The sequence below is a fragment of the Carcharodon carcharias genome, chromosome 11, assembly GCF_017639515.1.
Source record: "Carcharodon carcharias isolate sCarCar2 chromosome 11, sCarCar2.pri, whole genome shotgun sequence".
In the NCBI taxonomy this organism is placed as follows: domain Eukaryota; kingdom Metazoa; phylum Chordata; class Chondrichthyes; order Lamniformes; family Lamnidae; genus Carcharodon; species Carcharodon carcharias.
In genome coordinates this window covers 53,845,431-53,866,465 of record NC_054477.1, presented here as the reverse complement: position 1 = coordinate 53,866,465, position 21,035 = coordinate 53,845,431, and the positions used below count along the sequence as shown (strand labels likewise).

The 21,035-nt window shown below is 43.2% G+C and overlaps 1 protein-coding gene across 1 annotated transcript in view; it reads left to right on the top strand.

Annotated features, from left to right (window-relative positions):
* The window catches only part of tnfrsf19 (tumor necrosis factor receptor superfamily, member 19), a 107,213-nt gene that overhangs the window by 38,318 nt on the left and 47,860 nt on the right, over window positions 1-21,035 (top strand). The window contains exons 4-5 of the mRNA XM_041198547.1: window positions 2,519-2,697; window positions 7,505-7,590. Coding sequence (XP_041054481.1) covers window positions 2,519-2,697; window positions 7,505-7,590 — 265 coding nt within the window. The remainder of the gene's footprint in view (window positions 1-2,518; window positions 2,698-7,504; window positions 7,591-21,035) is intronic.

The window sequence follows — 21,035 nt, the reverse complement described above, 5'->3', positions numbered from 1 at the left end:
TGTGTCTTCAAGCCCACTGCTGCCTGTAAACAAACCAGGAGATCCTGCTACAGGCAGACTGCATCATACTAATAAGCTCAAGTGAGAACTGGAAAATGGATCCCAAACGTTGACAGATGATCAGGAAACCAGGCTTCTTTTCTCAGTCTTTGGTTGGGAGATAGTCACCCCCATTTAACTGTTCTATCAGAGTTCCATTCAGGGAAATCAAAGGCCATGGGATGTGAATTTGCTCTGCAGCTGCAGTGGGTCACAGGCCTGGCAGACCTGCCACAGATACACCTAGCATTCATCACTTGCATTACAAAAGAGAAAAATGAAACTACATGAAAATGCAGTTTTGTTGAACAGATAGAGAATTTTTGAGTGTGCGAGGACTGAGGGCATGACATTTATTTTCAGAAGCTTCAGAGCAGAGGCAAAACAAAGTGGTTGCAATGAGAAAATTCTCTTGGGGCTTGGGAGGGAGGTAAATGATGGGATCCTAATAAAGGAAACAATGAGAATTCTACATTTTTGAAAAGAGAGACATGTTGCCGAAGATTTCTGTCTTGCACTTATCAGGACAAATGCAAGAATGCCAAATTTCACAACAGTTTATGCTACCAGAGAACAGGATGCTGATTGATTGGCAAGTTGACTCTGATGGGCCAAGGTGTTGCCAAGGAGAAGGCAACAGAGAACTATTGGCTCCCCAGCTCCTGGGTAATTCAACAAAGGTGCTTGGCTTGAACATATGAGCTGAACAACAGAAGGAATATGTTCAAGCATTACATTTTTTTTGAATTACCCAAGAACTTGGGGAGCCAATAGTTCCCCATTGCTTTCTCCATGACAATGCCTTAGCCAATCAGAGTCAACTTGCCAACCCATCAGCAGCTTTTTTTCTCCTGTAGTATAACTTGTTGTGATTGCTTGAAATTCAACATTCTTGCATTTGTCTTGATGAGTGCAAGATGAAAAGTTTCAGCCACATTTTTCTTTTTTAAGCAATATTCCAAGTTTTCAGCTAAGAAGAATTATAGAGGGTCATATATTCCAAGTAGAAGCGCTACAGGAGTAGGGGTTGATATAAAACCAGTCAATGGGTGCCATGAGTGGAATATTCAGTAAATCTTGTCATGGAGATGGGCAGCTGCCGTAAAGGAGGAGAAATTTCCAGAGTGACAGATTTTGGTTAGCTTTAGGATGTTGATAGACTCATCCTGTATGAGATTGTGGAGAGTGAATGGGTACTACTATGCCCACAAAAGTGATCAGAGAGGTTACAGGGGAGCAGATATTAAGGAAGTTATAGAATGTTGACACCAGTGGAGCAGGTGGCCAGGAGTTGTGCCGTCAGGGAGAATTGAAGTGTTGCTTTAAACAGCATGGGGCATGGCAGAGGATGCCAGAGGCCTATATAGGAGAGAGACCAGCCTTGAGAGAGTGGCTGGAAAGATCAGCAGAGAAGCAGCAGTTGGACAACCAAAAGGGTGAAGTGGGATGTGTTAATAATAGGACCAAGTAGGAAAGGGGACAAGAAGAGGGATGTGTCACACAGTTGGACCAAAAGATGAGAGAGAGAAAATGGAGCTTGAATCCAGAGCACCAATGAAAGGGGTGGTGGAACTTGTAGCCTAGCAGGGCTTCCTTGGTGAAGGAGAAGTGACCTTGAGTTACATGTATAAACCAAATGACCTATATGAGTCAATGATACAGGGTGTTCAGTTTGGCAAAACTGGGGATAAAAGTATATTCAGGCTTGATTAGTTGGCTGGCATTCAACATCTGAGATTTGGATAACAATGGGGAGTCTGAGGCTGAGGCAGTTAGGACTTTGGTCTGGCTGGCTGGAAAGGTCTGGGGCTTAGCTGTCCGAACAGAGAGCCTGGGTGATGCAAATTGTTTTTTTGTCAACTATGAAATATATGGATGACTAATATTGGGTAGATGGAGTCAGGGAATTCTTACATTAAACTCAGGGTTCCTGTGCTTCAGTGCTGTTATTTCATTGGTCTGGGGACTGGAAATGACATTTCTGAGAAGACAAATTAAATCAAGTACCATAATTTGCAAATAGACTTTCAGCCTCAAACTTGAAGGTGCAGCAATAATCTATTCCACAGAAGCAAATGAATCTCACTGCACTGTTCAGATTTTAGAACAACACAATGAATGAATGCAGAAGCATTTCATTTGCCCTCTACTCCTGGGCATTCACATGACTGACTTAATTAAAAAATAACTCCACCATAGCTATTAATAATGTAGCTGTAGGAGACCTCAAGCCTTATTGTCATTCAAATTATCTCTGTATTGTGAAATAACTGAATGATTAAGTGTTGATTAAAGCAGTAAGGGAGATTATGAGCAGTGAAAGGGACATTTGAATCCACTGAAACGTTGCCATTGTCTCCTGACTGAGGCCTGTCTGCAGTAATCATTACACATGCCTCTTGTTTTTATCGTAGTAATTTCTCCTTATTCACACTTCTTTTTTTCTCTAACAGTGGGTATTTCTTGTTAATCCTTACAGGAATGTGGGTTTGGATATGGGGATGATGGACAGTGCGTGACCTGCAGGCCAAGCAGGTTCAAGGAAGACTGGGGATTTCAAAAGTGTAAGCCATGCTTGGACTGTGCTCTCGTAAACCGCATCCAAAAGGCCAACTGCACAGCCACCAGTAATGCTGTGTGTGGAGACTGCTTGTCGGGGTAGGTTAAAGGAGCATCAGATTTGATCTGCGTATTTACGAAGTATCTGGGATGACCCAATTTCATTCTCCCTCAACTCAAAGTGTGGGCAAATTCCCACTTATCAGTTCTCACAGGGATGCTTGTTTACAAAATGAAATCCGCTCATTATCAATGCACTTTTGTAAAATAATCCACCTGAACATTTCCAAAAGCTTCCCCATTGATCTCAGTGTCGTTTATTCCACTTTCTGTCGCAACAGTGTTTTTTTGATGGTGTGAAATTTAAAGAAAGTGTGTATACAAATTAAATATCATCTGGTTCAGGAGAGTTTAACAAGTTAGCCAGTGTAGAATCTGCTGTCTCTCTCTTTTCCAAAGTTATATTCTTCCTAAATCATGGAACAATTTAGATTTTGTCTTTAACATAGAAATTGATCCTAAAGCTTTTCACAGGCTGATTTGTTATAAAAAAAATCTGCAAACAAAGTAAGAGGGATATCTCCCCATGGACTTCACAATGTTCTGGGAGCAGCCATTGGGAGGTGGACAGGTCACCCAGAGGGTGATGTTCTCCCTCTCTCTCATGGAAAATCCTTGCATGCACTCAGTGCTTCCCCACAGTAACACAGTTGAGATCAGGAGCTGAGTGGTGTGTGTTTTTATTTTTGGGGGTGAGGATTTGAGGGAAAGATTTACTGTGATAGCACATAGAATGGTTACAGCACAGGAGGCCATTCAACACATCGTGTCCACACCCAGTTCGCTGCAAGAGCAACTCAGCTAGTCCCACTCTCCACCCTTTCCCGGTAGCCCTGCAAAGTTCTTGTTCCTTAGTGGCATATGTTAGAATTTCATCAAACTTCACTGCCTGGACTTGTGTCGATCTCAACATGTCAGGCCTCAAAATTTCTTGTCAGTGAGAGGGGTGATTGTGAAATCTCTTTAAACTTGGTGGTACTGTACCTTCACCAAAGATTCTCATCATAAACACTGAAAACGTAGCTTTGCAAATGAACTGTTCCACTAAGAAAGGGATCCCCTGCTTGTTCTGTATTGCACTGTGCTATACTTAAGTAAAACTAGAATTTACATATAACAAGGACCAATAAAGGGAGAGCTTAGATGAGGATCCTCTTCACCCCTGCTGGAATATTTTCTCTCTTTCGCTCCCTCAACTCTGACCTCTCATCTCCTACATTCCCATTCCCTTATTCCTTCTTGACAATTGTCCCTCCCCCAACCATTTCCTTATTTACACATAACAGGGATCGATAAAGCGAGAGCTTGGATGAGGATCCTCTTCACCCCTGCTGGAATATTTTCTCTCTCTCGCTCCCTCAAATCTGAACCCTCATCTCCTACATTCCCATTCCCTTATTGCTTCTTGACAATTGTCCCTCCCCCAACCCTTTCCTTCTTTCCTCCTTCCCCTTTCTATCTGTTCCCTAGCCCCAACAACTCTTTAGCCTTGGTCCAATTATTGCCCTCCCACCCCCTCCCCTCTCACTAAACTCTGATGGCACTTGACCTGAACACTGCATCTGTTCTTCATTTCCTGTGTGCAATCGCACAGGAGACTAATTAGTGTTTTACAATAATGATTTTGATTGCATACTTTTGAAGCTTCTAAGGCCTGACTAGATATTACTTTAACATCTCATGATGATAATTATAATAATATTATCATTGTAAGTAACATTGATATTGTTCTGTGGCCGTTGCTTTGCAAAGGTATTTCTAAGCGTTCTCATATTTTTCCTCCTCCTCCTGTGTTTGCCCCTTTGCATCAGGTACCTTTTGTACGATTATGTTCACAGGTCTCTGCTTGTTCTAACTAGTATATGACCAGCAGCTAGGTGAGGGGTCAGGGGATAGGAGGATAGTGCTACAATAAACTATCCAGTGGGACCATCCCCCCCGGATTCCCTTATTGCACGTAAAAAAAAATTAGCCTTCTATCATCACCTCCTTTTAACATCTTAAAATTGGAAAGTTATGAGAAACCATTAATGTAAACTTAAAATTTACAACACAGCTGCACAGAGCAATAAAATACACCATGGTCCGCACCACCCTTATGTTCATTAGAGTCCACCATAATCTGTACCACTCTCAATTTATTACAATATTGTAACATGTTAACAGAAATATTGCTGTATTAATCATGAAATAAATTTGGGCATAGATTGGTCAAAGGTTTTCAAAATCACATCTGCAGCTATTTCGTTATTTGTTTTTGTGTGTGATGCCTTGATCCTTTGGCTAACACTGACAACGGTGACAATTAGAGAAGATTTTTATAAACCATTAGCATGTCTCACAGTTTTATTGCCTGCCATTCTGTTTATTGCTCACTCTGAGATGAACAGCCTGATGCAGCGCTTTAACCATCCCTTTGTTCACCCTCTATGCTTTTAAAGGAGGTAATGGAAGGTCAGTTTGTAAAACAAGTGTCTATCATTTTATTTAAATGCTTGAATTTAATACTTTGTCAATTTACTTTCGTGAGGAATTAACTCAGGAAATGAGAACTGTAAACAAGGGTGGATACTAAGAATGTTCCACAGTTGTTCAAATAGCACAGTAATGTCCCTGGCCCTGTTATATGTATGAGTGACTTTTTAATTGTCTCAGCACAAAACATGTAAACTGCCCCAGTTTAGTAAAACAAACACCTTTTCCATAGCTATCATTTTGGTATTTATGATTAGAATTTTTTTTGAAAATCCCAACTTAAGGGCCTGGCACCACATCACCAAGATTGAAAAGAGTTGGTGAAAACAAGTAGTGGTTAACTGATGCCTAGTTTGGATTTTAAAAGGTTATTGGAGGAACCCTTAAAAAACAAAAGATAAGTTGTTGCAACATGAGAAGAACAATCTGCAATTTTGTTGTGATTTATGAAATTTGGTCACTTCAGACAAATATGAAATGAGTCAATTCGAAGTTTTTCCTGCTTTATTTCCTGCCTGTAAAACCATTGATTAACCTAAAATGATGCAAGAAAGCCTTTTGTTATGTGCCTGTTTTATAAGTAATAATCACAGTGCTCCCAACTGCTAAACTATTTTATTTATGTTTTTCTATGTGATTCAGCCAGTTTTACGCTGGTTTTTCCAGCTGATCTTTAGTGCACCTTTAAAATAATTTCTTTCTGTTTAAAATCTGACCCCTCTTTTCAACAATTGCTGACTGCATATTAAGGCTTAGGTGGTTAGATGGCACAAAACTTTGATTGTTAAAACCTAATAGATTATAGGAGGAAAGGAAAGTTAAGAGGAATAAGGAGTTGCACAGTTTGGAGGTCTTTGAAAAAGTGAATTCCAGTAGAAGATGCTGGAACACATCTCGATTTCAACACAGCGGCTTGCAGGGAAGGAGAGGAGGTGCTATTGAAGCTTAGGGGTAGAGTTCAGAGGAGCACTGGTCATAGTAATTTCATAAAAAATAGAGACAGAAAAAGTTACAACCAAGTTAAGGAAGTTGGAGGCCAGAGGTGAAGAAGGATCACTGATGCAGATAGGCTATATTTTTCTTCCTTTTGTCAGGGTGAGAGATTGGGTGGTGTTGGGGGACAATGTTCAGATTAGATACCCATCTAATTAGCATCCTCAGGTCATATATAGTGTGGTTAGATCCTGGATAAAGCTCCCTTTATTCCAACAATATGCCTCAACTTCAATCTCAGAAAAGTACTTTCCAATTCCTCAAGAACCCTGTGGTCATTCAGTGAGACAGACAATTCTGTGCCAAATCTGTCAGGTCAGAGGCATTTTAATGGAATGGGCCCATGCTTACTAGAGAGTACAAAAGTTGTGGCATGGATTTGAATCCCAATCCTTGATTAAACCCTTTATAAAACTGAGAGTTATAGAACAGAATAAAAAATTCTATTGGGCAAAAATGTTTATTAATTTAAATATTTTCCAGTCACCATTTTTATTTTGTTTTCAAAAAGTCCAGCTTTGTATCTTACTGTAATTGATTTTGTCATGCAGAACTGTAGTTTAAAAAAGTTAAAACCATTTCCTTTGGCTTTCTGTGAGATTGACCCTGTAGCAGTGCTTCAATTTACACTAATATTACTGTGCACAGTATTTGGTGTTGTGTTTCCACCTCCAACATTATGTCCTACAGTAGATTGAAGTACTTAAAATTAGTTCTTAAAGAGTATTTCCTCTAGCTGCAACCTACATTAACATGTCATTTCTGCCCTACATGTGCTTTTGGTCCACCTCTAGCCACATGTACACAGCAACCTGGGAACACACGGCTCCCTTCACTTAATTGCTGAATCCTTCACGATTCACTTGCACAACCCTCCCTCTTAGTTCCTTTTTCCTTCAATTTCTTCCCCTTCTGGAAGCTTTTAACTCCCTAGCTTGGGTAGGATTCCATAGGCAGCAGTCACCTCTCTATTATGCCACTCAACTTCTACTATTCGTCTGGGAGGCTTATGGTAAGTCTTGATGAGCTATCCACAGTCATGACCAAAGGTACAGAACCATGTTAAGAGTGTAATATTTTTCCTTTATTTCATTTTGAATGTTAAATTGTTCAACGGAAGAAGTATTTCACATTATGAAATACTGTGCTTCTTTCCGTTGGGCATCTGTCCCCTTACCAGAACTGAGACCTTCAGTGTTTACAGCTGTTACTGCTATGAAGAGTGAGCCAGCTGCAGTCTCTCTGAGTAGTGGGACTACAGTGGTTTTCGGGAGCTTGGATTTGTGCTTCAAAATGTGAGAAAGGCAAATATTGAGTGCATTATTGGATCCCATAAAATTGTGTTCGGTAAAACTGACATGATCTTTTCTTCTCCCAGATTTTATAGAAAGACCAAATTGGGTGGTTTTCAGGAAATGGAGTGCATTCCATGTGGGGACCCTCCTCCTCCTTATGAGCCTCACTGTAAGTAAACAAGCTTGATTTAAATATCTTTCAGACCTAGGACTGATGTTGCAATTCATTCAGAGCTGGAGCTGGACCAGAAGTATTTGAAAGTATATCAGAATCAGAATCATGAAGAAATATGATGTCTCCAGGCGATCATTATCACATTCAATCACTTCTTTCATGGCCTTTCCTACACTGTAACATATGCTTCAAAAGAATCATAAGATCATAAGAAATGGGAGCAGAAGAAGGCCATTCAGCCCATTGTGTCTGTTTTACCACTCAATAAGGTCATGGCTAATCTGAATGTGCACCTAACTCCATTTTCCTACCTGCCCCCCTTTTCCTACCTGCCCCCTTCATTGGCTGGGAAGCATTTTGAGAAGTTTGATAGTCGTGAAAAGTGCTATATACATGCAAGTTTTTCTTTCTTTCATTAACATTTTCCAGCCTTTTTCTTATTATAAGATAAATGTAACAGGCATAGGCATATGGAAGGCAAACAAGGATAGAAGTCAATTTAAGCACACAATGGCAAATATTTAAAGATTTCAGAGTACAGATAGAGTGAATATTACTGAATGTTTTTAAGAATGTTTCTACCAATTATTCCTTGCATCCAACTCAATGTAGAAAATAGTGACCAGCAAATGTCCGAAAGAATGACAAGCTGCATTATTTACATGTAGTCTGATGTAAGAAATGAAATATGCAATTTTGATCTGGCCAAAAGTGAGTCCTAGATGATGCATATCTAAAAGCCTTATATTATGGTATGAGTGCTGAATCTCCACCTAATGTATTTGCATTGAACAATTGTCCAACAGACATTGAAAGGATTAACAAATATACATCCAATACATCCTTGATGAATGTGTTTCAAGTGTGGTTTTGAATTAATCATTCAATTTAGTCTTTAATAGTGTTGAATGACATAGACTGACAAGAACTGGGATTAGAAGAATTTGCTGATGTGCTTTCCTCCATTAAACGACTATGCTGGGCAGGGAGGCCGTGGGCTTACTTATGAGGTCCAGAACACTTCCTCTTCCTTGGCTGCAGAAAGCAAACTGAAAAGCTTAGCTGTTTGGGCGTTTTTTTTTCAGACTAGTATGGCCGTAGGCCTTAGCTGTTTGGGCCTCCTTATCTTCTGGCAGGTGCCAATTCACTTCAATCTTGTGGGAAAGCCTCCACAACCTCCCCCATTAAGCCTAAGTTAAAATCAGGAGTCAGAGAGATCAATGAGGTCATTGGACATTGATCAGCATATTAAAAGGCTGCTTTGCGTAGGCAACTTACCTGTCTAAAAACTTAAGCAAAAATTCACAGTCGGTGGGATCCAGGAGGTCTTTTGGGAGGTAAATGTACCAGGGCATTTCAACTGCCACATGTTCAGTTTTCTTTGGCTGGTAGGGTTAACTTCAACCCTGCATCTTTTAAGATATTTGTGTTTGATTTTGATTTCTCCTGAAATCCTAATCACTTGAAATTCAATTTTTATTAATTAACCTTACACTTGATTCAACACAATGATGTGGAAGATTGAGAATGTTATTAGAACAATGTGTGGGTAAATAGCATTATATTTGAATAGCTAAGTTTTTTACAGGACTCAGCATAGAGAGAAATTACAGAAAGTTGAAACAGAATGACTTGGGGCAATTTAACGCATTTTTAAAAAAAAGGATACCTTGGTTTTAGATTATTTAGTGAAGGGTTGGGTGTGCATGTGGTATTTATCAGGTCTGAGATACCAGTTGATGAATGGAATCACCCAGCAAATGGAGAGAATCACCCATCTGGTGTCAAAGTATGATTTCCTGAAAGCAATTCATTGTGGAAGGGCAAGTGGAGTCATTGATCACACTGAGGTTAGACTAGAACAGGTGTGCCAAGTCATGCATGCTTATGTAACATTAGCCCCTTTAATATCTGGGAGAAGCAGACAGTGATTAATGAATGTTACCACAAGCTACAGTGACCTCACTTTAAATTAATCAACAGCCATTGTACCTCAAGCACCATTCTTGCTAAAAAAAAATCTTACTGAAATGACAGCAAGTAGTGGATTTGCTATTCACTAATTCAAAATGTCACTGGAATCCTCACATCATTGTCTCCCGTGGTGTCTTTTAAAGCAAAGGTTGACAACTTGGTATCAACTCTGACAAATTATATTCCTACATTGATGATTGTTTTCATGTATTTACATAAGCCAAGGACCTGAGAGACAAAGCTCCCTTGAGTTTACTCCAGTGTAAATGTGTGTGGGTGGGTTGGAGATGCTCCAGACCAAAAGGACAGCAAAGTAGAGTCAAGAGTCTTCCTCCATAATGGTGACAGTTTTATGTTTGGATAACAAATTGTCTGCTAGCATTCCTTCACTGTTTTCCAGCATTGCTTGTTGAAATTCTTCCTCCGAAATGTTAAGTGGTTGAACCCATATCAACAGTAAGACCTCTTTGTGAGCATGTTGCAGTTTTTTTCTCTGAAAAATGTTTTTAACTGAATAATTAAGTAAAGTCTGGACCCAATATGCCAAGCTGTAAATGTGTTTCATTAAGTTGTTTGTAAATAGGTTTGATGACAGAACTGTCAGTTTTGTTCTGTGAGAGTAAATAGAATTTAGCAAGAAGGGAAGTGGAGGGGAATCCCACTGAATATTAATACATCCTTATCCCATTATGGCAATCCTCAGAAGACGGCTATTTGCTTGTGGTCAGGCCAGTGTGCTCCAGACTGAGCAAGCATACATTCAGGTGTAAAAATAAATAGAAATGGGCTGATGAATGACTCCATCCACTGACAATATCACAATGAGATACTTCAGCACACTGAGGTACTTTGCAACCTGAGTAATTCTTAGAAAAATATTTGATGCAAGAACTTTAACTGAATTCTTATTCCCTTGAAAAATGACATTTAATTTAGCTTTCCTTTTCTACTTAATTTTAAGTACATTAAAAACATTCAGCCTCTTTCATCCTGACCAGTTAAGATTGCATTATCCCTGCTTATTGCTGTGCACATGTGAGATCAGTTGATTTTTTTTAATGTTTCCTCCTAATGTTCTCTTCTTTTCTCCCCTATTTTACATGTAATCAATGGTATTTCTCAGGTATGAATCTAGGCAGTGAGAATTGATAGACTATGAATTTACTGAGGGTATCACAGCCAAGTCTGGTTTTACCCAAGATCCTTGTGCTTGTGCAAGGATTTTTCCACATAAAAGACCTGGCGATGCTTTCTTATTGATCATGCTGCCTGCTGTGATAATTCACACAGATTAGAAAGATCCCAGTTTTACCTTGGTTTGCCTTGTTACATTTGTTCTTGTGATGTGGGTGATGCTGGCAAGGCCACAAGAATTACCCATTCGTAGTTATTCTGAGAACATGGCAGGTGGCCTTCTATTTGTATCATTGCTTCCTTGTGGTAATGGTACTGCCACCCGGCATCAACGTTATTTTCATTATTCTTACATGGGATGTGGGCATCGCTGGCTAGGCCAGTTTTATTGCCCATCCCAAATTGCCCTTGTGATGGTGTTGGTGAGCCACCTTTTTGAACCGCTGCACTCCATGTGGTGCAGGTACACCCACAGTGCTGTTAGGAAGGGAGTTCCAGGATTTTGGCCCAGTGACAGTGAAGGAACTTAAATGTCATAAGTCAGGAAAGTAGGTCAGTTGGAGGAGAACTTGGAGGAGATGGCATTCCAAATGTTGCTGCCTTGGTCTTCTCCATGGGGCCGTCATGAACCTGGAAGTTGCTTTGATGTAACCTTAGTAAATTGCTATAGTGCATTCTGCAGGTAGTACTTACCACAGACAAAATGCACAGGTGGCCTAGGGGCTGAATATTGAGGCTTGTGGCAGGGGAGCTGTGGGTTGCCCCACCACAATGGTGGTCTTGTCAGCTGTAGCCATTTTCTACCTTGAATGTTCTAAAACTGCTGATAGGGCATCTCAGGATGGAGGCACTCTCTCTCTCCCCTACCTGCAATGGCAGGCTGCAGTTCCTTCCTTGTTGGAGAGCCTCCAGCTTCAAGATCCTGCCCAGCATCCTTAATTGGATGGTGAGCTCAGCCTCTGGCCCATACTTGACCAATCCAGGCAAAATTAACATTGGGTTGCTGCTCCTGACACAGCGCAGGGTCAGGACCTGCATTTGATGCCAACTTTGGCCTTCCAACCCAAAACAGAAAATCCTGCCCCATGCTATGGTGCTACTTTTAATTTCCCAGTGATCATAACCTTCTTATTTAGTTCAAATCTATCCCCCTAAACTACTTGCACACACAATGTATATCTAAATCTGAGTTTAAAATGTAGAAGAGAATGTGGAGATTTTGATCTTGATAGCTTTGGAATTTGCTTTCCAATTGAAAACAAAAGAAATATTGTTTGTTTAAGTGTTTGCCACTGTTCCGTGAACAGGCACCAATCTTACTATTTTTCAAGTCTATACAGAGAATTGATTTTGATCAGACGGAAAGGTACAATTTTTGCTCTCCATGCAATTCCATATTAAAGTAAACTGGTTCACCTGAGATCTTGGCAAGTATGAGAATGGTTACATGAGAATGTGTTGAGTATGCAATGAAAGAGTTCACAATGAAGTGAAAAGCTACAGGCAGAGCAACCACCTTTTCTCTCCATTAAAACAAAATACCATGGATGCTGGAAATCTGAAATAAAGACAGAAAATGCTGGGAAAACTCAGCAGGTCTGACAGCATCCATGGAGAGAGAAACAGAGTTAATGTTTCGAGCTCTGAAGAAGAGTCATTTGGACTTGAAATGTTAACTCTATTTCTCTCTGCACAGATGCTGTCGGGCCTACTGAGGTTTTCCAGCATTTTCTGTTTTTATTGCCTTTGCTCTCCATATTGATGAAACTCTGTGATATCATTCACCATTCTCATTCATGAGGTGCCTGGCATCAATATCCCAATTTCCTGTAGAGGTGACTCAAATTTTCCACATTCTGCAAGACTTAGCACCATGGGGACTTGGAGGGCAACCATTGCCAGTATCAGTGAAAGTAACTGTGATAGTGAAAGTAACACTCAAATTCTTCAGCCAGTGGTTTATTCCAGGGTTCCACTAGGAACCTCTGCGGAATCTCCCAGGCGTCCACCCACAAATGCATCCAAGAAGTTACAGATGTCATTTTAGCAAATGCCCAGAATTTTGTCAACGTTGACAGAGATCAGGCAAGCCAGGACGCAAGAGCACCTGGTTTTGCTGAGATTTCCAGTTTCCCACAGGTGCATGGTGCCACTGGCTGCACTCATGGCTATAAAAGCTCCCTGGCAACAGGCAGTCCAGTGCGCCAACTGCAAAGGCTACCACACACTCATGTGCAGCTGGTGTGTGACCATAACAAACGTATTGTGCAGGTTTGCACCAGATACCCAAGAAGCATTCACGACTCATAGATCCTGAGTAGGTCCCAGATCCCTGACGTCTTGCAGGGACCACACAAGCTGTAGGGTTGGCTCCTTGAGGACAAGGGTCACCCTCAAAGGATGTGGCTGATGACACCTATGTGGCTGCCTCAGACAGCTGCTGAGGGAATGTATAACAGGCTCATATCACGACCCAGACATTGGTGGAACACACCATAGGGATAATGAAAATGTGGTTCCGATGCCTGGACAGATCTGGCGTAGCACTCCAGTACACTCCATAGAGGGTGTCACGCAACATCGTGGCTTGGTGTGCGCTGCACAACCTGGCTCTGCAAAGTGGGGAGGAGTTGGCAGATGATGAGATGGAGGAGCTGCACGTCTCCTCCAATGAGGAGGACCTCGAAGGGGATGATGGTGATGAGGACCTGGAAGCCAAGGATGCAGGTGACGAGGCATTGCACTGGCCAGATGAGGCAGGCATGCCCATGAGTCCCTCATTGCCAGCAGATTTCAGGAGGAGGATGATGAGATGCACTGAGAATCCTCCTGGACAACTGTCCTCTATCATGGGCCATTATGACCACCGGCATTGCAACTCCTCTAATTTCACCAATGTACTTCCAGATTGCACAGAAAGCTCACATAGCCCTGATGCTGTGAAGGATGAGAATGCCTTGAGGTCAAATGTCAGTCCTGAGATGAGGTGCTACTTGGAGGAGGGCGTCCCAGCATCAGACATCAGAAAGTGCTGCCTCTTCATGCATCCATCCAGCAATCCTGGACAATCCTGAGCGGTCTAGTGGCTGTATGCCTACAATCTGACAAGGCTCCTCAGCAGATCTATTGGAACAAAGGCCCCCAGGCACAAAGTGTTACATCGATGGTGAGACAGAAACATAGTACTTGGGACAAGGCAGCCAATGAGATTCCGCTGCTGTGACAGCACTTACAGATGACTCAGCCGGATGTGGGACACTCCCCAAAATGATACTGAACATCGGGCAGTTTACATAAGGGTCTCTGGGTTGCTTTGATCCTAATGCTGCAATGGAGGTGGAGCACCTGAGCATGATGAGGCCAGACACTTGGCTACATGATACTGAGATGCTTCCTCTTACATACAACCAGTGTGCCCTCACAGCCAGCCCTGGCCCTTGCGAAATCCAAGTTGATAAGACAACATGAAGCCCTCAAGGGCACGTGTCCTTGCTTATGAGGAGCACTGTTCTGGTTCATCACAAAATCACTCCTATCCCATTGCTCCCCTCCACATTGTCAGAAGCAACGTTGTGCTATTCCAAAGCATTCTTAAAGGCTGTTTCGGCCTCCATAAATCACCATTTGGAAGTAGCATCAGTAGCCTCTTGGAGTGTCAAGGTGATGAGACGCACAGCGCTGTCTCCCAACTTAGTGATGAGAGCCTTCTCCCCGCAAAAGCCACAACTGAAGCTTAAGTTTGGGTATCTCAGTGCCAGTGACACAAATGTGTCATTGCCGTGAGGTGGCACTTTTTGCAGGGATAGGCAGAATGATACTGGGAACATCGGACACCTGTTTGGTTGAGGGCAGCTCATATAAGCTCTGATTATAGGTTCATTTCATCAAAAGCCTTCCAAGAGACACAGACAGATGGAGTTGGATGGTACATGAGCCTTCTCCATGCGTGATCAAAACTCTCCTTAAATACCTTCACCTTTCAAGAATGCAGATGAGATAGGGGCACATCCCTGTTCCAATCTTGAAGAGCCAAGAAATACACATGCTGGCACCCTGCAATGCATGGGAATGAGGTTCATTCAACAACCACACTTTACATGAAGGTGCTGTATAATTGATATGGCGAGTGATGCTGAAACGGGACCCTCACTGTTGTCAGATGTCCAGAAGAGAGGCCCAGGATAGAGACAATTACCATAACTACCAAGGTATCAATGTGATTGACAGTAACACAGCTCATCACAAGAAGGAGGCATAGACAAGAAGAGACCTGAAATGATTGAGAGTGCATTTACATTCGTGAACATTATATACGAGTGGTTCACACCCATGCCAAAGTTGTACAACTACATCTTTTTCACTGTCCTGACCCTGCCACCCCAGCATCCTCAGCAGAGGTGGAGGTAGGTTGCTGACTGCTACACCCTGTTGTCTTTGATGACCTGGTGGGCACCCTCTGGAGGGCCAAGACCTGGAGGACCCTGGCCTGCTTTGGGTGTCCTTCTGTGGGGTAGGTGCAACTTCCTCGGCCTGTAGAGCTGGAGCTGATGGGGTCACAGGAAAAGGGTATTTGGATCAGCCGGACACTGCTGGAGTCACCTGGGTGGATGGCCCCGGGGTGCTCAAGCTGCTGCTGGTCCTCCTCCCTGTGGGTGCCCAGTGGCTTCTGGCTGACTCCTTGAGGAGAAGGAGCAGCTGGAGTGAGATCGAGCTGCCCCGCAAGCCCTCTCACATAGGCACTAATGAACATCACCAATGGTTACAGCGATGGATTGCAACTCCTGCAGCTGTGCAGGACCAATGTCCTGGACCAAGGTCTCCATGGCAGCCGCCATTCTACCAGTGTTGACCTCGGTGCTTTGGCATGCTGGTGCAATCACCCCAGTCTGAAGGCGGACGGGCTGCTCCATCATATGTTGCAATCTGAGGAGTACAGCTGACATCCCTTCCTGATGTTCCCATGCTTGTCTTTGCAGCAACTGATATAGGACAAAGTCCGTAGGCTTGTCATCTGACTCGGACTCAGCAAATTCCTAACCTCCAGCAGTACTTCAAGTGCCTCCAACCTCAGACGTCCCTGTGGACCAGATAGTGCACTGTGCTCACCAGATTGTGACTCTGAGGCTACTCTAGAACCAGGTCCCACCGAGGTGTGTGCCTCTGCACTGGTGGAGGGTGTGGGTGATGCTGTGACAGATCTGAGATGCTCTCCTCAGTGCCAACATCCAAGGTGTTGTTGGGCTGGAGTTGAGGGCCTGACTCGTGGATTGTCTTGGGAGCTTTCCAGAGATGCCTGTGAGGGAAAGGAGAATTAATTAGTGCGTGGCCAGTGACTCTGAAACAGGAGAAATCACAGTGTGGCTGTCTGATAGATGTTGTAGTGCAGGATCCTGGGTGCGCCTCTGACCGCACAGGCATGGTCCAGCCAGCTCTACGACTCTGTTCGCAAAATCCCTGAGAGCCTTAACCTCGGGAGTTCCATCCATGGTCTGGGGCCTCCTTATTGTGAGCTGGCTTGTACTATATGAAGACAGATGGACAGAGTGTGAGCAAGGCACCAGCGAGGGCAGGTGATAAGGATGCCTGGCATGTGTGGGTGGTGAATGGAGCACTGGACAAGATTAGGATGCAAGCTGCAGAAGATATGCAGCCAGATGGAGATGCGAGGGTATGTGAGAGTGTGTGGTGATGTCCCTTGAGGTGGCAGCATGTGAGATCCTTGTGAATGTGTGGTGGGCTTGTGAGAGTGTGAGTTGAGAGTGATGATATAGTTGACTTCCTTTGGCGGAACGGAGGAGATCATTCATCCTCTTCCTGCACTGGATGGCTAACCTCTTCTGCAGGGCGTTTACGCTGGCCTCCGCTGCGACCAACTCCCAAGCCGGATTAGTCACCTTAGTGGAAGTACTGCGGCCAGAGCGGGGGTAGAGGGCATCATGGGGGGCCTCAACTGCATCCAACAGGCACTCCAGTGGGGCATCACTGAATTTGGGCACAGCATGTTTTCTGCCTTTGGAAGCCATTTCTTCTGTGGAGCTGTCCTAAGCTGCAGAGGGTATGAATGCTGTGCAGGAGCGTCATTTAAATATGGCGCCCGGAGTTAAGGAGCACTGAGGTCATGGCGGGGTGGGCAGATTGGATGCCACCCACCACTGATAAGGCGTGATCCGTGTGCATGAATATTTAATAGTGTATGAAGCACACAATACAGCGCAAAAACCCGCCATTGTGGCCAGCGGGTCGAACACCATTTCCCAATTGGGCAGGCAAGATCATGGCCCAGACCTGCTTGTTCAAGCCTCATTACTTAGAGGGATCCTGGTAGGGGTCAAAATGAAGCCACTCTGCTACAATTGTCAAGATAGAGACAGTGACTGTACTGACAAGAGTCACAATGTCGAGGCTGTAAAGACCTGAAGAGAAATATTCTTCCCAGTGAATTGCAGGAAGAACCCAGTCTCTCAGACTAGGCAGGTGAGGCTGGAAGCAGCTAAGGAGGTGAGCAGCAAGTCTGTGACCCCTCACTCATGGATTCAGTGCCACAAGAGAATCAAAGGCATAAAGAGGGCAGAAAAAGTGAGTGGCATGCCATATTCAAGTCCCAAACCACTCACTTTGATTTCCTGAGCCTTCTGTTGCTCATCGCTCCTCAGACCAATACACCTTGCAGGTGCACACATTTCTCTCTCTCGAGGCACCTCCACACATCCCAACCTAAACAGCCACCATTGACAGTCACCTTCATCTTATTGTCATTTCATACCCATCCCTCACAGTCACCCTTCACAAATGTTGTCCTTCCATCTTCTCAAAACATTCCATTTTAACATCTCAGCTCTTTTTCTCTGAAAGAGAATGCAGAACTCCAGGGAGAGGCAGAGAACTGGGAGTGGCCCTCCAGTGATAGCCACCATGACACTGAGCAGAAGGAAGTGATGGAGATCAGCAGAGCAAATGACTGCATGGCCATTGGTGATGGAGGGATGGGTGTCTCCCAGATACTTGGTGACAGAATGAGATAGCGCTCAACCACACGGCACACAACATGCCCTCTTGTTGACTTGCTGTCACCAGTAACTGAAATAAGATCATCTGCACAGTGATGACTTTGAGCCTTTTCCCCTTGTCAATTTGAATTCACAGAAACATAGAAAATAGGAGCAGGAGTAGGCCATTCACCCTTCAAGCCTGCTCCACCATTCAATATGATCATGGCTGATCATCCAACTCAATAGCCTGTTCCCGCTTTCTCCCAATATCCTTTGATCCCTTTTGCCCCAACAGCTATATCTAACGCCTTCTTGAAAACATACAATGTTTTGGCCTCAGCTACTTTCTCTGGTAACAAATTCCACAGGCTCACCACTCTCTGGGTGAAGAAATTTCTCCAAATCTCAGTCCTAAATGGTCTACCCCGTATCTCAGACTGTGGCCCCTGGTTCTGGACTCCCCCACCATTGGGAACATCCTTCCTGCATCTACCCTGTCTAGCCCTGTTAGAATTTTATAGGTTTCTATGAGATCCCCCCCTCATTCTTCTGAACTCCAGCGAATATAATCCTAACCGACTCAATCTCTCCTCATATGTCAATCCTGCCATCCCAGGAATCAGTCTGGGAAACATTCGCTGCACTCCCTCTATAGCAAGAACATCCTACCTCAGATAAGGAGACCAAATCTGCACACAATATTCCAAATGTGGTCTCACCAAGGCCCTGTATAATTGCAGCAAGACATCCCTGCTCCTGTACTCGAATCCTCTCCCAATGAAAGCCAACATACCATTTGCCTTCTTTACTGCCTGCTGCACCTGCATGCTTACCTTCAGCGACTGGTGTACGAGAACAACCAGGTCTTGTTGCACATTCCCCTCTCTCAATTTATAGCCATTCAGATAATAATCTGCCTTCCTGCTTTTGCTACCAAAGTGGATAACCTCACATTTATCCACATTATATTGCATCTGCCATGCATTTGCCCACTCACTCAGCTTGTCCAAATTATCCTGAAGCATTTCTGCATCATCCTCACAGCTCACCCTCCCACCCAGCTTTGAGTCATCTGCAAATTTGGAAATATTACATTTAGCTCCCTCATCTAAATCATTAATATATATTATGAATAGCTGGGGACCCAGCACCGAACCCTGCGGTACCCCACTAGTCACTGCCTGCCATTCAGAAAAAGACGCGTTTATTCCTACTCTTTGTTTCCTGTCTGCCGACCGGTTTTCTATCCATCTCAATTCAATACCCCTAATCTCACGTGCTTTAATTTTACACGCTAATCTCTTATGTGGGACTTTGTCAAAAGCCTTCTGAAAGTCCAAATAAACTACATCCACTGGCTCCCCCTCATCAACTCCACTAGTTACATTCTCGAAAAATTCCAGTAGATTTGTCAAGCATGATTTCCCTTTCTTAAATCCATGCTGACTCTGTCCGATTCTGCCACCATTTTCCAAGTGCTCACCTATTAAATCTTTTATAATGGACTCTAGAATTTTCTCCACTACCGACGTCAGGCTGACTAGTCTATAATTCCCTGTTTTCTCTCTACCTTCCATTTTTAAATAGTGGGGTTACATTAGCTACCCTCCAATCTGTAGGAACTGTTCCAGAGTCTATAGAATCTCTGAAAATGTCCACCAATGCGTCCACTATTTCTAGGGCCACTTCCTTAAGTACTTTGGGGTGTAGATTATTTGGCCCTGGGGATTTATCAGCCTTCAATCCCATCAACTTCTCCAACACCATTTCCCTACTAATACTGATTTCTTTCAGTTCCTCCCTGTGTTCCCCAACATTTCTGGTATGTTATTTGTGTCCTCCTTTGTGAAGACAGAACCAAAGTATATATTTAGTTGGTTAGCCATTTCTTTGTTCTCCATCATAAATTCCCCTGTTTCTGACTGTAAGGACATACATTTGTCTTCACCAAATTTTTCTCTTCACATACTTATAGAAACTTTTACAGTCAGTTTTTACGTTCCCCGCAAGCTTACTCTATTACCCTGTTTTCCCCTTCTTAATCAATCCCTTGGTCCTCTTTTGCTGAATTCTAAAGTGCTCCCAATCTTCAAGTCCATTGTTTTTTTCTGGCCAATTTGTATGTCTCTTCCTTGGAACTAATACTATCTCTAATTTTCCTTGTAAGCCATGGTTTGGTCACCTTTCTTATTTTATCTTTGCGCCAGACAGGAATAAACAATTGTTGCAGTTCACCCATGCGCTCTTTGAACATTTGCCATTGCCTATCCACCGGCATCCCTTTAAGTAACGTTTCCTAATCCATCATAGCCAACTCGTGCCTCATACCATCGTAGTTTCCTTTATTAAGATTCAGGACCCTAGTCTCAGATTCAACTACATCACTCTCCATCTTGATGAAGAATTCTATCATATTATGGTCGCTCATCCCCAAGGGGCCTCGCACAACTAGATTGCCAATTATTTCTTTCTCATTACACAATACCAGTCTAGGGTGGCCTGTTCTCTAGTTGGTTCTTCAATGTATTGGTCCAGAAAAGCATCCCATATACACTCCAGGAATTCTTCCTCTACGGTATTGTTACTAATTTGATTTGCCCAATCTATATGCAGATTAAAGTCACCCATAATTATAGATGTTCCTTTATTGCACGCATCTCTAATTTCCTGTTTAATGCCATTCCCAACATCACCACTACAACCCCCTAAATACAACCCCCGCTCACGATTTTTGCCCCTTAGCTCAGCTGTACCCATACAGATTTCGCATCATCGGAGCTAATATCTTTCCTCACTGTTAGGTTAATTTCCTCTTTAACCAGCAATGCAGCTCCACCACTTTTTCCTTTTTGTCTGTCCTTCCTAAATACTGAATATCCCTGGATGTTCAATTCCCATCCCTGGTCACCCTGCAGCCATGTCTCCGTAATCCCGACTATATCATACCTGTTTACATCTATTTGCGCAGTTAATTCATCCACTTTATTGCAAATGCTCCTCGCGTTAAGGCACAAAGCCTTAAAGCTTGTCTTTTTAACATTACTTGTCCTGTTCCCACTATTTTTCACTGAAGCCCTGTTTGAATCTTGCCCTTGATTTCTCTGCTTATGACTTATCTTATTCCCTTTTCTGTCTTTTGTTCTTGTCCTTGATTCCTCCTCCGCTGACTCTTTGCATAGGTTCCCATCCCCCTGCCATTTTAGTTTAAACCCTCCCCAACCACTCTAGCAAATATTCCTCCTAGGACATCAGTCCTGGTCCTGCCCAGGTGTAACCCATCCCGTTTGTACTGGTCTCACCTCTCCCAGAACTGGTCCCAATGTCCCAGGAATCTGAAACCTT